Here is a 16552-nt window from a genome sequence, read left to right on the forward strand (position 1 = left end):
AGTTAGGAAGATGACTACAGTTTGAATAACACTCACATATGCTCACTTTTTAGCTTTGACTTCAAAGATTTAAGTGCAAGGGCTTATCTGAAATCTGGTAATGTTCTGGGTAAATATTAAATGGACTGTACTTGTATAGCACTTTCCTAGTCTTCAGATCACTTAAAGCGCTTTTACATGTCACATTCACCCCTTCACATTCACATTCACACACTGATGGCAAAGGCCTAAGTGCCTATCTCCAATCAGATCTATGCCCATTAATACCCTTTGGATATGCCTTCGGGAGCAATTCGGGGTTCAGTATCCTGCCCAAGGACACTTCAACTGCGACTGTGGCAGTCAGGGATTATACCACCAAGAGACAACTCTACCACTGAGCCACAACCGCCCCGGGTCTGTGTTTCATGGTTACAAAATGCACCATGTTTTGTTCTAACTCCTGGTACAACCACTGGGCTAGAACATAAGGATTATAGGAGGTTTCTATGGACCAAGCATATCAGAGATTAATTAAGGCCCAGAGCTACAGACTGATTTGTAGAGGAGCAATTTTGAAGTCAGACTTGCAATTTAATGTTTAATGTATTTCCTACTTTTTGTTGCGTCATTGACAGTGGCACTCTGAATGAGTCAGAGCCCCTGTGAACAAACCATTGCAGTAATCCAATCTTTGTAAGCTTCCTTGAACATTATTCCCCTGATTCTTTTTATACGTTTCAGATAGATTTGATGTGACTATTTAAATTTAAATCTGAATCCAAGATAATGGATTTCTCTCTAGACTCAGTTTATAGAGTTTGTATTCTGTCTTTCTCTCTGTGCCAATTATCTAGGTCTTCTATGTATTTAATTGTAGATAATTTTGCTTCATCCAGTCATTTACATAAAGATCCAGCGTGTCCATGTGAAATGTAAATGTCATCTGTACGAGTATGGTAAGCTCTAAGAGAAGCATGTAGAGGTTAAATGAGAGAGGACCCATCAAGGACCCCTGTGGAATCCCACAAGTTATGGCCATCTGCCAATGGAGACAATGTACTGTCATTAAAATATAGCTTGAACCTTTAAGGACACATCCAGAGTGTACCATCCATTTTTATAAGAATTTTATGGTCCACAGTGTTAAAGCTGCACTAAGATCTAACAGTGCTGAGTCATTGTTCATGGGAATCTCTTTTAGCATCTCACCAGAGCTTTCTCTGTGCTAAGATGGGGCCGAAATCTTGAAGTTATTGAATTAACTGCTTAAGTAAATGAAGTTGTTGGGGAGCAAATTTTTAAAAACTGTCATTTCCATATAGGTGGTAATGATTCAGTACCATAGCACAAAGAGAGTTCTTGTTTAGAAGAGGCCTAATGACAGCAGTTTTCAAAGGCCTTTCATAACATTTCATACTGGAGTGATTTAACTTTGACTATTAGGAGATCATCAGGCAGCTAGTGGGTAACGTGGGTATAATCAGAAAGAGTAAAGTCTAGACTCTACATGGAAAGTACTGTAAGACAATGTCTGTGATGATTTGGCATCCCGTCAGTAAAGTTCACTTCGGTTGAATCAACTTAAACATCAAGGCAGCAGGTGGATGATCCTGCAATAAACACATGAATTGTCACACACAACATCCATCCACTCCTCTGGGCAGATGAGTTACTCACACAGGGGAGATCATTGTCACATTATTTTCTAGTCATAAACTCTAAAAAGTTAATGATAACCAGCCTGCAGTGCTTAACAGAGTCCGGTGCAGTCTGGACATATGCACTGTAAGGTCCGTGCCAGTGAAGACAGAATGGAAACGTTGTTTCAACAGCTGGTAGGTTTTTTATTTCTGGATTCTACATAAATACTTATAAAACGATTTCATTTTTATACACATGCTTGAGAACAGTTGGCAGGACAGTTTGAGCAGTGACAAAATATGTTTGTGCCAAAATCTTTTATAAACGTTGTTTTTCCTGTATAAACCCAACATCATGCTTCAGCTCCAAATCAAATTTAATTAAGGGGAGAAAAAACAAATGAAGATGTCGTTTTAGGTAAGCAGGTTGTTTCTGAGTTTGTCAGTGCTAAGTGACTCATCTAAACCTCAGGTTTTGGCTGAGTCATTCAAGTTGGTTGGTTCCTTAGCTATTTTTTACACTAGTCATTTAGCACAAAAAATAAATTTGTTTAAATAAATGTTTATCAGAGAACAGAAGCCTTTCCAGCATCTCAACAACTGTGGCAACGGATTTAAGCTGAAAATGTCAGATCAAGGAGTACCTGTCATGATCAACACATCAGACCATAACATATCTCCATCAGACACTTAACCAGACACCCATCTTTGAGTTCTTCACACATTTGTACTATGATCTTAAAAAAAAGCTTCATCCTGAGCAATTATCTCGCTCATTGACAAATCGGCCTGTCGTTTGTTGAGATAAGGAGCTAAATCAGTTAGCACTAGAAAGCTCTCGACTAAACAAAATAACCAACTTGTGACCTTGTCATTGTCCAAAAAAATAATTGCAAATGTACCTGTTCTTGTTTTCCATTTATGAGATTTACCAAGTATGTTATAGTTATCAACTATGAAACCATCAACCCAATACTCCTTGGATTTGTTGTTGAGTTACACACTCATGATTTAAGCACATGAGAGGGAGTGATGTTATACTGAATATCATCACAGCTGTGATTCGGTCTTTGGCACGTGGCCGCACCTCGAGTATGGTATTGCTTTTATACAACAGTTATACAAGCTGGAAATAGTACTAAAAAGTAACAATCAACAACAGATTATTTTTTGCTCCACCAACTCAACTAGTTCCACAACTTAACTGAAACTGGTCTTTGGTTGCCAAGGAACCCAAACATTCTCCTGCACTCTGTGTTTACAGGTTACCACAGATCAGCTGTTTTTGATCATGTAAATTTATCTGTTTGTTTTAATTTATCATTAACCAGTGAAATAAGAGTCCGCTGTGTGATTCAGAGGTACCAGCTTGATTAATGTAGACAAACACGGTCTACTGTAATGTTAATTAACAGCATTCAGAACACCTGGCTAAGGCGGAGTGATACACAGAGCGAAAAGTCCCAGTGATGTTGTTCTCTATATCCCCACTCATGGAACGCCTTTTATCCAATCAGATGACTTGGTCAGAACTAACAGTTGTATAACATTATTTAAAAGGAGGTTTCTAGTGTCTTCTTTATGCTTTTATACATTTCTGTTTATGAGCCCAAATCAGGTTTTCAATATTAATGTTGGTGATAGTCCTCATCTTCAGTGTAAAGATATATCCGAAAATAACTGGAATGATATCCTGTTGATACTTAAAAAAAAATTTGATTATATAGTGTGCTCTGTTCAACCATTTTCATAAACACAATCTTGATGTTGTGCACATCTAATTTTAACTTTTCACTAGTTGAATTATTTACATCATGCAGAACTGGCTGACTTGTATCTTGATGTTTTATATTCAATGTTGTTGGTCAGTGGTTTTCGTATACATGTACACCTATTTTGTCACATACTTGCAGAGGTGGCAAAAGTAAACACATTCTACACTTAAGTAAAAGAACAGTTACTTGTGTAAAAAAAAGACTGGTAAAAGTAGAAGTACTGATTCAACTCCTTTACTCAAGTGAAAGTAAGAAAGTACAGGCTCTGAAATGTACTTAAGTACAAAAGTAAAAAGTATTCCTCTGAAGGACTTTTTACCCACCATTTCTGTGCAAAGCTAACTAAACATCACAATAATAATTATAATAAGATAATAATAATTCAAAGCCGATTAAACGTTAACATTCTAGCTTAAAATTAAATGAAACGATATACTGCCAATAATGAAAATTAACTTTGTTCTAGAGTTGTAACAACACCAGAATTTCAAACTTCAGCAATACTTGATACCTCTTTTGATAACTGGGCAAAACGAAAAAAGTCCTTGGCACACTAGGATAGTTTTCTGTCTGGTTTTGCTGTAAGCCAAATTTCAGACTGAACGAAACTGAGGTCCCAAATGAGGACCTGGATAATTTTTTACAGCTTTGAAATCAGTCTTGATCTTGGGAAGGTATCGTGCAGAGACCAAAATAGAAATAACTGATCATTCTCCTCACATGCATTAAAACTAAAGTAACGAGCCTGTTTTGAGAATATAGGGAGTCGAAAGTACAGATTTTTGTGTTCAAATGTAGGGAGTATAAGTAAAAAGTTGTCAGAAAAATAAATACTCAAGTAAATTAGAGATACCTGAAAAATCTACTTAAGTACAGTAACAAAGTATTTGTACTTTGTATTTGTACCACCTCTGTATACTTGTCCACATAAAAGCCTGCGTTTTCCTGACTTTTACTAGTATAATATGGTCTTAGGGAGAGATGTAGAGGTTAAAAGAGAAAGGTCCCAAGAATCACCCTAGTGGAACCCCGCAAGTCATGGCCATCTGCTCATACACAGTTATCTATAGAGACAAAGTGTGTTCTGTCATGAGGATATAACTTGTGTCTAATAGAAAAGAAGGACCAGCTGATGAAAGTACACAATTTATCAAAGTTGATTCAGCATCATACCTCAAAGTAATGTTACCTGTTTCAAATTGTCTTTTACGGGAATGAATGTAATAGCACCTAACCCAAAATATAGGATGGAGGTGTGAAGTTAGCTTTGTCAAACCTTTCATATATGTTTCATATATTGTTGTCTATTTTATATTTTTATTCATCCTTCATGACTTGCAATAGTAGTCAAACATCTTCTCAACCTTCTTCCAAACTTTGCACCTACCAAAGTTGAAAAATCTGAATGTTACACTTTTTTTTTGTCTAACCACTACTTAATCTCATTTCTGCTCATCACTCTGCATTGTAGACCCGCGGTAATGTTCTGCTCCTCATCACTATATTGGGATTTAGCGGAAGCTTTCAAATTGGCTACCACATTACAGGACTGAGTTCCCCCTCACCGGTGAGATAAATCACATGCAGCATTTATTTTCATCCTGTTGCTTCACCTCTTTCCCTTCAAACTCTTGCTCCTCCAGTTTCTGGCAGAAGCTGAGAGAATCAGGTTGTCTGTTTAAGTGTGAAAAAAACCCTCATTTTATTCCAAGTTCCAAATGCTCTTTAAAAATTCTGCTGCAGTACATACAGCGCTTCATCAACAGCAGCTGGTATGAGCGATATGGAGAGCCTCTCCATCCACAGAAGATCACGATGATCTGGTCCCTTATTGTTTCCCTGTATGCGGTTGGGGGACTCTGTGGTGCTATCAGTGTCAAATTTATCACAGGCACATTTGGAAGGTTAGTAAAAGAGACTTGATTCGGTCTTTCTAATAGCCTAAATACTGAAAAATGAAATGACATTTCTGTTGTGTTGCTTCTTTAGAAAAAAGGCAATGATCTGCAGCAGCTTTGTTGGCATTGTTGCAGCAGTGATCATGTTCACAAGTAAAGCTGCCAAATCATATGAAATGATTATTGTTGCAAGGATCCTGTATGGCTTCACTGCAGGTAAGACATATTATTTGACAAGTTAACACAGTGTACACAAACACATCATGTTTTTACCTGACTGAGTCACATCCTCTTGTGATCTGCAGGTTTGGTTGGCAGCACCCATTCAATGTACCTGGGAGAGATTTCACCCAGGAGGTTAAGAGGCACAGTGACTCTGACCTACCCGACCTTTTTGTCCCTTGGCAAACTATCAGGCCAGTTTTTTGGACTAAGGTATACACTAAAATATAATTCAACTCAATACTAGGATGTGTAAATATAAATGCAATCTTGCACAGTTAAGAACATTAAAGTAAGCTGCAACACGACTCTTTCTGTTGCTGTTTCAGTGAGATCCTTGGTCGTGAGGAGCTGTGGAACATCCTCCTCTGTGTCCCCACAATTTTCTTAGTGGTTCAGATTATAGTGCTACCTTTTTTTCCTGAAGCTCCCAGATATGTATTCATAGAGAAAGGAGACGATGAAGCTTGCAAAAAAGGTCAGTATGTTTTCTCATAATCATGCAGTAACTGACTAAACAGCCTGTTACAGTTGCAGAATTAAACACCAAAAAAATGACCTACTTGACAATCAACAAGCAAATTGTGTTGATTGATTGTCCTCAAAAACAAAAAGCTATTGGTTGTGTTTTAAGGAAAATTTTATAATGTTTAGAGTTATATCTTTAAGCAGTATCACACTCAAAGTTGTGCTGATGTACTGACTATCAGCATGGCTGTGATTATCTTCTGTATTCATCCTGCAGCCTCTTGCCTATGATGAAACTAAAGCGTGCTGATATTTGGTACAACAGCACAGTCTTGAGTGTGATATTGTGTCATTGTCGCATTCAAATGCAGCTAACAATCCACTTTTAAATGTTTCCCAACTCCAGCTCCGTTCTCGTGTCTCAAGTTGTTAGCCGGACTTTAAGGGCCTGTGTCCACTAACAGCGTTTTTTGGTGCTGGCAGCACCTATGAGCTCAATTTCAGAGCGCTTTTCACCAGGCGCTTACTGTTGCTAGGTTACGAAAGTTGTCTGGCAGCACTTCTGCTTCCCAGTTACCGTTAAGTCTGTTTCAAATTGCAAAATCAGGAAATTTTACAAAGAAACGTAGATGTTTGGGAAAGGAATCATGTTCTGGCATTAGCAGCAGCTGTAGATCTGGCCATTGTTTTGGAGAAGGTTGATATCCGAATACTATTTTCAACTGAGAGCGCTGAGAGCGCCGCCACAAAAAAACCGCTGACGCTGAGGGTGTTTTTGCACTGAGCGCTGAGGACGCTAAACTGCACTGGTTTTGTATAGAAAATAGGCGCTAAAGCACAAAAAATGCTGTTAGTGGACACAAGCCTTAATAAGGAAGTCTGGCTGGAAGTCCTTAGTTGCTAACCGCTGGCTACACCGGATGCACGGAAAAGTTGGCCATCACTCCCAGAGGCTATCCTAATGTTGCTAAACAATATCCTTTGAGCTCTGAGATTGCATAAAGTTGAAAGTCTCAGTGCTGTTGTGCTTTATATCAACACTCATGAGATACTGTACCTCTTTATCAATCACTTGGTCAAAACTAACTGTTGTAAAGTGTGACATACATGAGATAATGTTGGTTGTAGTCCACAAGCACATAGTGGATCATAGAGCCTTTTTCAGACTATTAGCTTTAACTTAACCCAGTAAAGACTTTCATATTTGTTTTATCCATTCAAATACATTAATATATAATTTTAATCATTCAAATGTGAGTAAAGCATCAGATTTTCAGTGTTTGTGTCTCTGGTCTTCCTTATCGCAGCTCTCCAGAGTCTGTGGGGCGAAGGAGACTATAAACAGGAAATGGAAGAGATGTTGGCTGAGCAGGCGGTCATTAAGGCAGCCCCACCAAAAAACCCTCTGCAGCTCCTGCGGGACAGGACTGTCCGGTGGCAGCTTATAACCATATTAATAATCTACTTCTGCAACCTGCTGTCAGGCATGTCTGCCGTAAGGATGGAACTTATCTCCAAAAGGCTTTATGTCTACTGATTTTAACCTCCAAACTCCCAGACCCTAATAACAGTTTCTTTCCTTTCCAGATCAGTGCCTTCTCTTTTGACATCTTCCTGAAGGCAGGTTTACAGCAAGACGAGATTCGCTATGTCACCTTGGGTCTTGGGATAACTGAAATCGTCACCTACATCTTCTCCGTGAGCGACTCTCTTAGTTGGGCATGAAAATGCTGCTTCTATTTCACTCCTTTGCTGTGTAGAGAGAGATTGTGAGAGACTTTTTGGTTGCTCGGTTAACCTTTTTTTCTGCCGGAACTGGTTTGAACTGTTGTTTCCTTCGTGTGTTACATTTTCCATCAGAAACTCGCCGATGTAAGGTAAAAATAATAGCTAATGAGTATTTGGCAAATGCAGCATAGCCTCCAAGCTCAGTCGGGTAGTCAGCTTAAATGTGCTGCTTCATCATATGACTCACTCTCTTCACAGGACATAGAGTGTATCCAACACAAATTGTGGTGGTGAAGTGCAAAACGTGGCTGAGCTTCAGAACAAAGTTCAAACACACAAAGCAGGATTATAAAATATAGTGATAGTTGATTGAGCACATTTAAAGGTCATACTGCATAAGACATTCTTGTCTGGTAATATATAGTGCTATAATATTACATTTATACCCCCCCTCTCTCTCACTCCCTCAGGGGCTGCTGATTGAGTGCACAGGGAGGAGGGTGCTGTTCTGGGTGGGTTATGGTGCCATGTCCGCCTGTTGGGTGTTTGTCACTGTCACGCTCACTCTGAAGGTACAGTACCTCTGAATACTGACACTATTACCAAAGCATTAGCTCTAATGAGCACCACAAATAAAATTCCATTGACCACCATTGTATTGGGGTCATAACATAATAATAATAATAAGAGAGACCATTTAGGTCAGATCTGGTAATTTACATTGATACCATTAAAATAAGTATCAAAATGTACTGCTAGCAAAACTCAGACTGACCTCATTCCACACCATGGTACCCCCAGGATTCTTCAACTTAAATTTAAGACTTTTTAAGACCATTTCCTATGAAATTTAAGACCAACCTCGCACCTTTTCTGGCATGCATATGAATGAAATAATGCAATATAATAAAGCGCGCAGGGTGTGCACGCTTTACAGCAGTGTTGCCAGATCTTGGATCTTGTGAGAAACACGTAACCGGGCCTCGCAAAAACGACTGAATAACTGACTGTAAATGGGACTGTGTTTGTATGTGATCCTAACTTTGATACAAATTGATATAAAGTTCTGAATATTAGGCCTGAATGATAAAACGTTAGCAAAATAACGCTTGATAAAACGTTGGATGATTTTAAGTGTAAATGCACAACATGAGAGCACGGAGCTCCAGCTCGTCACCAACCTGTAACATCTCCATGGTAACATCCCCATGAGTGAAAAGCCAATCATCTAACAGACAGTCCCACGTGTGCTCCCTGCCTGGCTAATTGAAACAGCCTATTATATCCCTGGACGCTACCAGTGACAGGCAAACAAATTTGGGCTGTGGAGCCAGCGAGCAGACTGTCCTGCGTTTGAATGACATATCGAAAATATATGTCTGACAACTTATGGCGCTGCATCATGTAAGTAAGAGAGGGAAAATAAGACTTTTGAGAATGACATTTAAGACTTGTGAACAAAATTCAAGACCTTTTCAAGGCCTTAATTTACGATTATTAAATTTAAGACTTTTTCAAGTTCAAGACCCCGTGGGTACCATGCACACAGACAAAATTAAATGTCTAATCTCTGTAGTGTGCAAAGGCAGCCATTAAAATATTAAATGTAAAATGTAAAAATATTAACAAATACAAAACTGTCTTCATGCAGGATTCCAGTGTTTGGGTTCCTTACATTACCCCTGGTTTGATCTTCCTCTTCATCGTCTTCTTTTGTGGAGGACCTTGTATGTACTTTACACAGCTGAGTCATGCAAAAAAAGGAAATTCACTACATATTATTATTATGCTTCACATAAATACACATGCAAATGTATTTAACTGTACCACCTGTGTTATCTTTGTGTTTCACCCAGCGGGATCAACACCTGCTCTCATCAATGAAATCTTCATCCAGTCCAATCGACTGGCAGCGTTTGTCTTGGCGGGGATCCAGCGCTGGTTGCTGTTCGCTTTTCTAGGTTTTGTCTTTCCATTCCTCATTGTGAGTACAACAAAGAGAAAATATGGTTTATTTTAACATGTTTTTGTACAGTAATACATTGTTTTTAATGAACAACAGACTGAAAAGTGATAATCTCGAAGATTAGACTGTTTGCCTTCATCTGAGCGTCGAATTTGTTTCTTTTTCTTTGGATTTTCACTTATTTTTGAAGTTGTATCTGTAGTCATCGATCATTTCTTTGTTTGTTCAGCCATAGTAGATTACTGTTTACTCGCAACACTTGCAGTGGCATGAAAAGCAGCTGCTTAGCTCCGCCTACCCTCTCTGGCAGACCGACCACTGCTGGCTGATGGAAAACGCGTCGCTAACTTGGCGCCGCTTGTGTTTTTTCAGCAAAAGTTGCCACAGACACCCAGTCCGTGATACTGCAAATGCAAAGGCTTTCATCAGTGGTCCTTAGGCTCAGTCACCATTGTGTTACCTCATGCGGCGATAGATGACTTAACAGACATTTATTTAAATGAATTTCTCTGAGATGATCACTTTAAGTGTGCTGTACATGTTTGAATGTCATCATAAATTTTTTGTCATTCATTCATTCATTTTCAGGACAAAAAACATCTCAGCACTTCCATGAAACATCAAACATGAAACATGTTCCATACTAATTGTGATGCTTTATACTGTGTCTCCTCTCTCCCAGACTGTCCTGGACTCGTACTGCTTTGTGCTGTTTGCCTGTATTTGCCTGCTTGGTTGTCTTTATACCTTCTTCTTCCTGCCTGAGACAAAAGGGAAGACCCTGCTGGAGATCTCCGAGGACTTTAAAGCCATCACCCTCTGTGGGGAATCCTACTTAGAGGAAAACATAGTGGAGACCAAGTTATGAGGCAGTTGTCCTTTGTAAAGAATTTGAATCAATTGCAAAAACATCCATAAATAAACTCTCAGTAAAAACTGTACAATTGAAGGAATCGCCACCTGCTAATTATATGTCGCAGTATGAGCTGGCTCTATTATCGCTGATCATTGGTTTGTAATTAGTTATGCTCTAATATGGTGACATATTAGTTCTTGAGCCTTGAACATGGACATGTCTTTATTTGTTATTAGCCAATGAGAGATGAGTATTCTACCCCACAGGATTCTAGAGTGGGTGGGAAAAACAAAGTGAGGAGAAACGGGAAATTAAGAAGATAGAGTGGTAGGAACTGCAAGTTCAGAACAATCTGTTCAATTACTGTTAAATGATAAAGGTAACATCCGATGTTTCAGGTGTGTTCAGACCAATAGACCATTTCATAGAAATTACATGGCAAGACGCACATTGGTGGCGGGCTACGCAAATTTTTTTGTATGAGCAACAAGCAACACAGTTGTGCATTCATTCGTCACAATGACTGTATATAGAGATGGACAACGCGTCTCCATCTGCTCCCATTGTACGAAATTGATGCCAAAATAGCCCCTGTGATAGGCGCTGCCATCTTGCGATGGCTACATCATATGTCGTCCATCTTTTTATACAGTCTATGGTTCATCATCAGAGATATCTCCTCAGGTGGGTAATGAACCAAGAAAATGACAGCAGGTTTTTTAGTTGACATTATTTTGCCGGTGGATTTTCACTGTACAGATTCACAAATGAATCACTTCATGTTTATATTTGAACATACCTAAATGACAACACAGCGCACATATTTTCTTTGCTTTTGGTCTGAACGCACTTTTAGTTTGTGACCTGTCAAAGCGATAGAGTGAGAAGGTTTCTAAGCTTTTGTCTTTCAGTATACCTTCTAAACTGGCACAACTGGACTGTTGCTAGCGCTCTTGCTAGCTTGAGAGAGACTATGTGCGTGTTGGAAACCCTTTGGTTTCTGAAAGGATAACGACGTTGATGTGGGATGTATGTTATGTGATGTATGTGGATTTCTGAGCCGTGTGTTTTGGATGCTGCCACCCATGCTATACAGTAGGAGGTGCTCAGGGGGATTTCCATAAACTCATGCAGCCCATGTTCACTCTAAGAAGCAATGCTTGAATAAACGTGGACTTTCACCAAAATTTAGCGTTAACTGTAGAACTGTAGCGAGGCTTGAATAAGTTTGCACATTGAACAAAAGCATGTCTAGATGATGTCCAGATGATGCTGTGTCTAAACTATATATTCTCTATACTATTTATGGTTTTACATGTGACTGTTTTTTGTGAAACTGAAAATGCTCATGTTTCAGTTGTTAGAGATGAATAAAAAAAGCATCATGAAAAAACAAGAAGCTACATTTAATTGTCACTTACTCAAACCTAATGTGGAACAATCAGATTATGCAGATATGAAATATTTTGATTAGATATTTCCTTGATATTCTGAGTGACCTCAATCTATGTATTATTACACGGCTATGTTAAATACAGTACTTGATTCTGATTAGTCAATTACAGCATTCCGAGGTCTCCTATTTCTTGATAGCAGTCTGCCGCATGTCATTGCGGGAGATGCGGAGTTACAGAGCGGGTACTGAGCCTGGCTTCGGGAATGAAATCCATTCCTTCCCCTGAAAACCGTGACTCACTGGCGAAACATAGTGACCAACATGACCAAAAAGAAAAGGTAAAATGACAATCACATGGTACGATACCTAAGGCTGAAAGTAAGAGCGCAGTACTGGTGCAGGGCAGCGATGGCAATGACAGAGCAGAGGGAGTCAGGTGTTGTGGAAGTGTATATCAATTATTAAATCAGTGCATCTCGAGTTGTCTGCCTGAACTAGCTCGCAGGCGTCGCCCCATTAACCCCAAAAAAACAGACTTATTACCCCAGACTAACTAAACCTGACAAAGTAACCCAGACTAAGTAACCCATACTAACCCAGACTAGCTGGTCCAGACTAATCTTTTGTAGTTTTCTTTGTTATGGTTTACTTTTTGTATATAAAATAAACATTCATCATTTTTATTTGTTGATATTGTCATACATTCACATTCCACTATCTATCTGGTATATTTTATGTTACATTTCCCAATATCCCCTAGACTTTAACACAGCCCCCCCTCCCAGAAAATTGTTCCAACGTCCCTGGTTACAGGATGTGTTGCGATACTTGATGAGCCTGTCAATCATATCACCGACATGTGTGAATGTCACCATGACAGCAGTATGGAGTGGGTGTACATCGGTTCAGAGGCAAACCTTTGCGCTGTCTTAGAGTGTGGATCAAGATCAAGAGTGTAGAAACCATATCTGCCCGCCCTAGTTCTGAACACTGCAATGCATAACTCACTCATCAACAGCAATGCATGTTGCATCTGATAACAAGCAGCTCAGTCCCGCCTCAAGGTCCAGAAAGGTGTCTACAGCTCCAGGTAAAGGATCTCCAAATGTGCAGTATCTACAAAGTTGTGACATGTCCACATAATATGTGTACCTGTGTGCAGGAACTTCATCAGGGAGCTCATCAGTAATCAGATGGATGTGATTAGGAACCCTGTTTTTGGCCTCAACATGCATCACATTACCTTTATCCAAAACAAGGTACACTGCTTATGTCTGGATATGCTGTATTTGCTGTATAAGAGAAGCCTGGGTGCGGGATGCACAGACATTTTGTTCATGAGGCTGATCTCCAATGTTGGCACTGTCTGCATGAGACGGGCCTGCTACACATGGATCATCACGTTGACCTCTGTGGTTTACCTGCTGAGAATGAGATGGGCCTGCTGCACATGGATCATGACTGTGATGTTCCCTCTTTACCATGTCTGCATTAGATACCTGTAGTACACATGGCTCATCACTTTGGCCTTCCTGTTTGACACTTCCAACATCAGACGCTGCAGACATCTGTACCTCTCCATTGCTCTGAGGATCATCACGTTCTGCCTGCTCAGTTGATGCTCAGTGAATCTTACTGGACCTCTGCCAGTGCTGGCTTTGGGCTTGAGATCTCTTACCCTTCCTTGGCATTGTAGAACTGCTGCTTTTCCACAAATGTTTTTCATTTTTACTGTACACACCAAAGATAGTTTACACTTTACTAGGACTTAAGGATTGAAAGAGTCTCTTGTTAATGAATACTACTACTGAAATAACTACATGAGGGAAATATAATTTTACACAGAAAAGGGCTGTCTTACAAGACTGAAGAAATGGACTTAGGGTAAAACTTACTACAGACCTCAGTCCTCAAATTTTAGCCTATAGAGTTACCATTGTATTTGTAGATTTTTCTTGAAATACAAATAACTTAAATGTTTAATTCAGTGATAGCAACCCTTAGTATATTCAGGTTTTTATATAGATATTAAAATGACAAAGATGACAGTTTGCTCTAACAGCTGATGGTTGATTTATTTCAGTTTGTAAATAATAAAAAGCACCTGTAATGACACAAGCAATGTGAGTAGGTCTATATTTTCTATTTATATGTGAAACAATGACTACACTAGTTTAGTTTTAAAAAACGTATTCGTGGTTTAATCTGAAATTAAATCACAAACCTTTGGGTACAAATCTAGAATTTAGAGAGAATATATTTAATGTATGTTAAATTTAAAACACCACACAAAAGGAAATTATGCCTATTAAAATACTTTTTCTTGTTTCAAACCAGCCAAAAGCCTTTTTTGATAACTAAATGCAATTGGCACTGGTGATTCAAAGACTTCAATTCCTACAATGTTCAACATACCTCAATATAGAGATACTTAGCGAGAACTCAGAGTTTAGAGCTTAAGAGCTAGAATGTGAGCCAGGAACACGACAAATGTATTGAGGAATTGCTAATATATATAAGGTTTTTCACTAATACTCTTACACAAACACTAGTCCAATATGAGCTATGGGCTTTTCTGAACCTCAACTGTTGGCACTTACCATCAGATAATACCTTACTGCTATTGTACTTATACTATCAGTGTATGGTTATTTTTTATGTTTTTATACCAAGGTCTATTTTCAAAATCAGAAACACAGTTGTTGTGATGGTCTGGTGACACAAGAGTGCTTCTGGTAACTCAAAAACTCTGGGTCTGCAGACAGGAAACAGCTGCTCCAAATAAATCCAGTTCTTTCTAGAAGATGTCTTTTATTTTACATTATCAGGTGCGTGAACAACAACAAAACACTTATAACCAAAGAATTATGTGTGTACAAATAATAATGTAAATGATAAATGCCATCTATGAAGTGGTTTTACTTTTACAATTATTTACACTTCAAGTTAACAAAAACTGACCTGTGAAGACATGTGCAATCAAAACAAACCTTTTTACAAACCAACAGGTGTGTGTGTGTGTGTGTGTGTGTGTGTACTGTAACAGGCCTACACTGCAAAGTATACCCCGCAGTCCATATGGGCCCCGCCCCCGCCTGTCTACAACTACAAAAAATATGTTTTATTGATTTAAAAAAAATTACAATAGTGTGCACATCGAGATACTGTCTGTGTTCTTGGAGCCTATATTGGCGCTAAAGTAAAACAAATATAAAAAAAAAAAAAAAAAATTCTGGCCCAAAGTTTGTTTGTTTTTTTGTTGTCAGAGTTGCAGTGCAATTTCGGCGGGAAATTCAAATCAGCACAACTCATTGAGACATTACCACAGACTGAAGACAGAGCCACTTTGAAACTGAAAAGAAAATACCAAGGCAGTCCCCCAAAACGGCACAATAAACAACAGTCTGCTGGATTTACTGCCAAACTTCAGAAAACAACATCTATATTTGGAACTGTAAATCCTGTCGGCCGCAGTCTTGTCAGAGTCAACAGGTAGGCATGCTATACACAGCTGATATAATGTTAATGCTACCTACAGTGTTTACAGTTAAATTTAGGCCAATGTGTTTTAAGTTATTTCTCCAATATCCCCTTTAGCCATATGAAGTTAGCCTGTATGCTGTGGTTTTTACTCTACTTTGTTTTTTTGAATTGACCACCTTGCGCCCGCAGCGTCAACGTCATGTGAGGGAGACCCCGGTATGCCCCCGATAGCATCAGCTTCATATGAGGGAGAGCCCGGTTTGAATTTTCACAAATTCTAGCTTCACAGGACATTGAGTTTTGTGCAGGTGAAGAGATGAGACTACGGGACAGGCTTGCTAACGCCGGTCACTCATCACAATACCTGCCCAGTTCTCCACTGGTTTCTCATCACACTACAACTCAATGTCTCTCCTGGTGATGGTTCTCTCAGTACTATACTGTAGTATAGTAATTTATATATTTCAGGACATAAAAATGTTTAAAGTTGTATCAGTTATCAATATTACAACAAACTTTTGTCATATTTGCTCAAACTGTCACTTTAAACATGCAGTAGTACATGAGAGATAATCTGTAAAAAAAAAAATCCCCCCCAAAAAATCTGGCTCCTCCTACTGCTCCTAATAGCATTTGTAAGAATCCAACCCTCTGGAAACACACAACCAATCAGAGCCGAGCAGTCGCTCAGGCTGCTGTCAATTACACGCTGCGCAGCACCACGACTCTAAAGCGTGCTCATACGTCAAGCTCAATTTCTTCAGTGTGCGCAGCGTGTCCACAAAGGCTGAAAAACAACCACCAGGAATGGACAAACTGCCCATCCCTCCATTGCCAACTAGCCTTATACTACAAAGACTGTTAAACCGAAGAAGAGAAATGAGGAAAAGCAAGCTAAAAAGACAGGGTTGGACCGAGACAGAAATAAAACTAGAGTAAACATTGGAGCGGCCTGTCCGAGGTGGAGAGAGCTACAGGACCTGAAAGGATTAAAAAGCGATGCTGAGTTAAACAGTCCTGCTCTTACAGGTAATGACCCCAGCTTCATTTCTGCTGTATTTGTTTCACATTGCTAAGATGTCTGCGGTTACTGTGACTTTGTGTAACGTTGGTGTTGCAGTCGGGCTAACATTAGCTT

The 16552-nt window shown here is 39.2% G+C and overlaps 1 protein-coding gene across 1 annotated transcript; it reads left to right on the top strand.

Annotated features, from left to right (window-relative positions):
* Window positions 1-1760: 1760 nt before the first annotated feature.
* Window positions 1761-10547, top strand: slc2a9l1 (solute carrier family 2 member 9, like 1). The gene is made up of 12 exons (XM_069679012.1): window positions 1761-1817; window positions 4869-4964; window positions 5141-5301; window positions 5387-5511; window positions 5601-5730; window positions 5847-5995; window positions 7293-7480; window positions 7573-7683; window positions 8184-8285; window positions 9365-9440; window positions 9570-9697; window positions 10362-10547. The coding sequence occupies exons 1-12, from the start codon at window positions 1761-1763 to the stop codon at window positions 10545-10547; spliced, it is 1509 nt and encodes a 502-aa protein (XP_069535113.1).
* The last annotated feature ends 6005 nt before the right edge of the window (window positions 10548-16552 follow it).

The sequence above is a fragment of the Semicossyphus pulcher genome, unplaced genomic scaffold (genome assembly GCF_022749685.1).
Source record: "Semicossyphus pulcher isolate SPU_LCO1_2020_fin unplaced genomic scaffold, fSemPul1.0.p SCAF_3, whole genome shotgun sequence".
Lineage (NCBI taxonomy): Eukaryota > Metazoa > Chordata > Actinopteri > Labriformes > Labridae > Semicossyphus > Semicossyphus pulcher.